The sequence below is a fragment of the Acanthisitta chloris genome, unplaced genomic scaffold, assembly GCF_000695815.1.
Source record: "Acanthisitta chloris isolate BGI_N310 unplaced genomic scaffold, ASM69581v1 scaffold32845, whole genome shotgun sequence".
Taxonomy (NCBI): domain Eukaryota; kingdom Metazoa; phylum Chordata; class Aves; order Passeriformes; family Acanthisittidae; genus Acanthisitta; species Acanthisitta chloris.
Window position 1 is genome coordinate 1 of NW_008675927.1, and position 5020 is coordinate 5020.

At 54.4% G+C, this 5020-nt stretch overlaps 1 protein-coding gene across 1 annotated transcript; it reads left to right on the forward strand.

Annotated features, from left to right (window-relative positions):
• Window positions 1–1140: 1140 nt before the first annotated feature.
• Window positions 1141–2476, forward strand: LOC103803389 (connective tissue growth factor-like; the record flags this gene model as incomplete). The annotated part of the gene is made up of 3 exons (XM_009075937.1): window positions 1141–1392; window positions 1766–1974; window positions 2165–2476. Coding segments are annotated over 3 exons (773 nt in total), but the record flags the coding sequence as incomplete, so codon positions are not given.
• Between the last annotated feature and the right edge of the window lie 2544 nt (window positions 2477–5020).

Genomic DNA, 5020 nt, shown 5'->3' on the forward strand with positions numbered 1-5020 from the left:
ATTCCAACACTTAAATTCTATGATTCCTATGAGAACTGTCCAAAATTAAGATTTCTGTCCTGAGAACAACTCAGACTTCAACATTTCATTTCAAGCTGAAAGAAAAAATACATAAAAATAAATATATATAAATCTGTATATATTAAAAAAAACCTTGAGACTTTCCATGAGTTACTTAGAATACTCATTTGGCTGTGTCAAAACTTTCCACTTCATATCAAAATATTTCATCTTGATCTTGATAGTATCTAAAATAATTACCCAAGCAAAACACTTCCCACTATGGATATTGTCCCACGAGTCTTTTGGTAGAGCAAACAGAAATCTTTGCTATCAAATTGAAATGCTTCAGTAGGTTCTCATTCCTGATATTGATCTTAATCAAAGAAGAGCTGGAAAACTTCCAGTGGGAAATTTTGGGCTAATGCAGATGTAAGAAGTTGGGAGTGTTGTCACACCCACAGAGTGAAGGTTGCTGCTCTGTGTCAGATTTATTGCATTTCCGTTCTGTCCCTTTTAAATTTTATTGGGAAGGAGGGAAAAGACCTGTGGGAGGGCTGGAGATGAGAGATCCAGAGATCAGAAGAGAGAGAACTGGAAAAAAATGGGGCTGGAAGGAAGAAGAGATTTGTGCATCACAGAGGGGCCAAAAAGGTCACCAAGCCAAAGTGTTGTTTCCTTTGTAGGCACTGTTAGCCTTGTGGGAATCAGCTGCTCCTAGGAGAACGTTGCCTTTTGGTCTGCCAGGAGTATCAAGGAGCAAAGCTGATGCTCACACACCGTGTCAGGAATGTGTCTTGCACAACAGCCCTGACCAGGGCACTCTGAGCCAGCCAGGAAGAGCTCTGAGCTGGGAACAGGCTCTTTACAGGCTGTAGAGACAAAGTCCTACCTCGCAGCTCATTCAGGTGGAGAAGAAATGTTCCTAGAGAGCTTTGGGAGGGTTGGCACTTCCAAAACATTGATGTCAGGAGCAGCTTTGGGTCCTGGGAGGCCAATATTAAACGTGCCAACATCTACATACAGCACTGGGATGGCAGAGGAGGACAGAGTTGCACATGGGCTCTGTCCCTCCACATCTCCCCCTGAGGTAGAGCTTCAGCCTCCTGCTCAGCTTCTCCTCCTCCTCTTCCTCCACAGCTCATGAGGGTGCCACATGTGACCTGCTGGGCAAGATCTACCTCAATGGGGAGAGCTTCCAGCCCACCTGCAAGCTGCAGTGCATCTGCATGGACGGGGCCATCGGCTGCATCCCACTCTGCTCCGACGACCTGCGGCTGCCGTCGCCCGACTGCCCCAACCCACGGAGGGTGAAGTTCCGCAACAAGTGCTGTGAGGAGTGGGTGTGTGAGGGAGGCAGTGAGGAGAACCACCTAGGAACAGCCATGGCAGGTGGGCCAGGGCCAGGAGATGTTTGCTGGGGAATAGGGATGGATCCAAAGTGCTTGTGGATTGGGGTGCCAACTGATTGGGCACTGGTGGTGGCTGCTTGCTTCGTGCACCATCGTGTGGGTACCAAGTGTTGGGCTCCAGAGCTATTGAGGTAAGACCTTGGTGATGCTGAGGGGAGGCTTGTGCATCCTGTGGTGTCACAGCAGACCTGGCTGGAGCTTACCTGCATCCTCCTCCTACTGAGAGGCCGAGCAGCTCACGAGATGGGCCAGAGCTTTGCTGCTGTTCCTGAAGTGTTGGGAGCAGTCATGGAGTTGCCACGCTTTGTCCCAAAGCCCTGAGCATTGCTTTGTGTCTCTTCCACATGGCTCAGTTTTCAGGGAGGATCCAGCTCACAAGCCAGAGCTGAACAACCTGCAGGAGAACTGCCTGGTGCAGACCACGGAGTGGAGCGCGTGCTCCAGGAGCTGTGGAATGGGCATCTCCACCCGCGTGACCAACGACAACCCCCAGTGCCGCCTGGAAAAGGAGACTCGGCTCTGCATGGTCCGGCCCTGCGACTTCCCCATGGAGAAAACCAAGGTACAGGGCTTGGGAAGAGGGGACAAAACACCCCAGGGATGCCAGGGATAACCTTGGGGCTGATCCCAGCTCACAGGGTTTGCTCTGTGTCCTGTTGTGCTGCGATGGGCAGTGGGACACAGCGATGGAGCACAAGCCTTGGTCTACCTTTCCTGTCCTGGCTGTGTTAACTCATCTGCTCTCTCTCTAGAAGGGGAAGAAGTGTGTGAGGACCCCAAAGCCACGGCAGAGCCTCCACTTTGAGTTTTCAGGCTGCACCAGCTCACGCTCCTACCGGCCCAGGTTCTGCGGGAGCTGCTCGGACGGGCGCTGCTGCACCCCGTACCTGACCACCACCGCCGACGTGGAGTTCCGCTGCCCCGAGGGAGACTTCTTCCACAGGAAAATGATGTTCATCAAGATGTGCTCCTGCCACTACGACTGCCCCCGAGACAATGACATCTTCCTGGCCACGTACCACAGGAGGATGATTGGAGACCACGTCAAGACCGAGCGGCAGTAGCTCTCTCCGTGCCATATCCACAGGCCAAGGGGTCAGGAGGGCTCTGCAGTGCTTTGGTGGCTGTGTCCTGGGACAATGCAGCCTCTTCCCCCTCTGTGAGGGGCTGTGCTCTCCAGAAGAGCACTGTTCACACCAGAGGTCCCAGTGGCTATCTTAACGAGCTGAGGTGCATGTTGGAAGAGCCCCAGCTGCTCCAGGTCCCTGACCCTCACCCACGGTGGTGCAAAGGTCAGCAAAGGTGCCAGAAACAGGCTTGAGCTGCAAACTTGATCCATGTTCCTGCTGGCCAGAGGAGAGAGTGGATCAAAGCTGTGTGGCTCCAGCCTGTCTCCAGCCCTGAGCACAGTGGGTACAGCCTCTGATTCAGACCTCAGGAGCCTTTCCAGCATGAACTGGGGCTGGGCCAGGCTGCCAGACTAAAATACGTCCCCTCTGGGTGCTGCTCCAGGCAGTTCTTAGTGCCTTGATGAGCATTTCATAGAACCATGGAATAGTTTGGTTTGGAAGGGACCTTAAATCCCATCCCACTCCCTGTCATGGTCTGGGACACCTTCCACCAGCTCAGGTTGCTCCAAGTCCTGTCCAACCTGGCCTTGAACACTTCCAGAGATGGAGCAGCCACAGCTTCTCTGGGCAACCTGTGCCAGAGCCTCAGCACCCTCACAGGGAAGAATTTCTTCCTGATCTCTTCAGAAATGGCTCTGGGGTGGGAAAGGGGCTGAATCTCAGCAGCTTGCACACCCATGGTGGGGCTGCAGTTGTGTTTTGGCTCCGGAGTTTTTGCCCTGGAGGGTTAGAAGGAACACTGTTCAGCTTAGGTCTGCCTGGGGTGTATAAGGCACTGGGAAGAAAAATTCCCATATTTGTAAATGGAGCAGATCCCTTCTGGAGTTACTACGGCAGTGGCATGGAAGGCTGTTGGCACTGGGTTCTCCAGCCATGGGATTTCTTCCTGGCCACAGACCTGGTGGAATCTCTCTGCTGTTAAGGACATCCCATTCCCAGCCCAAAGCCCCAGGAGAGGGATGCCCAGGGTGTGTGGCCAGCAGCAGTGCAGCCCCTGCACCTCAGCAGCTCCACAGGACCACTGAGGTTTGGTTGTGTAGAAATCTGCAGATTTTCAGCAGAAACATCCAGGCACAGAGCCTGATCCTGTTCCTTCAAGCATCCCTGCTTGCACCACAGGAAGTCACAAGGAATTCCTGTTCCAGCTGAGCAGGAGCAGCAGCCCCAAGGCTGCACCTCTCCACCTCTCCCCCCTCCCAAATCAGAGCCTGATGCCAGGGGACAGTCCCAGCTGTCCCCACCTGCTGCCCTGAACCCCCAAACTCTGCTGACACACCAGCTCAGGGCCTGTGTCCCATCCCAGCCCCTTTCCTTGCTCTCTCAGCCTGCAGAAACTCATGAGCCTTCAGCCTCCTGTAATCAATTTGAATTGTAAATAATTGATCTGATGTTGTTTCTGTTTTTAAGGCCTTTGTACAGTTCCTGTATCCCCTTGGCACAGCCCTGCTTGGGCTGTTCCCTGCTTGGAGCTTCTCTTCTGCCTCTCATGCAGTTGTGGAGCCTCAAACCATGCTGAGGTTGCACTTCACTCCATGCTAATAAATATCTCTTTATTTTTTATATCCCTGAACACATCCCTCTGTGCAAGGCACATCCATGGCTCTTCCTCTGGCCTTTCCCTAGTGCCACCAGCTTGCTAGGACCAGTGCTGGGCCCCTCTGTAGAGCTGGTGGCTGGGTGTGGAGGGGAGGGGGGTCCTGGGTGGGTCCTTTCCCCCCTCTTTAATAGTAGCAGGAGTGGTGTTGGTGTCTCATGAGCACCTCTGCAGCCCACAAACCACAGCTCCTGCACTGGGGAGAGGGACAAGCAGAGCCCCCCTCTGCCTGCTTAAGGATCCAGAAGTCCTTAATACCTGATTAAAAATAACCCTGGGAGCAGATGTGAGCAGAAGTCGGTGATAACAGGGCCAGAACACGAGGGGCTTTGCAATGGCTTAACAGCTTATGGATTCATCCCCCTCTCATCACATTAGCCAGGGGCTCCCCCCTTTCCCACTGGCACTGCAGTGGGGGGGAGAGGCTCTTCTTCCCCCCCAAACCTTCTTCCTCCCCAGGGCAGGCTTAGGGCTCCCAGGGAGGGGCAGGTGATGGGGGACCATCATGCTGGAGCTGTAGGGTGTTGAGGCTTTGAATCCAGGGTAGGATGCAGTCCATTGCTCTCTGGGGGCTGGAAAGGCCCTGAGGGATCTGTGGGGGACACATGGTGAGTCCTTTTCAGTGTCCCCAGGGTGGTGGCCATTAGATGGCACCAGGCACCTCCCCGTGGGGACACCCTGTCCCCAGGGCAGGGTGCTGTGGGGCGCAGGGCCTTGGCCTGCCCCTGGGGACCTGAGTGGGTGCAGGACACAAGGGCAGCACCCACTGCTCCAGCCCTGCCCTGGGCACCTAGTGCACCCCAGGGCCACCACCAGGACAGCAGAGAGGGCACTGAGGCCCATGGTGCTGGTGAGAGCCAAATTCCAGCCTGCTGCCACCCCCA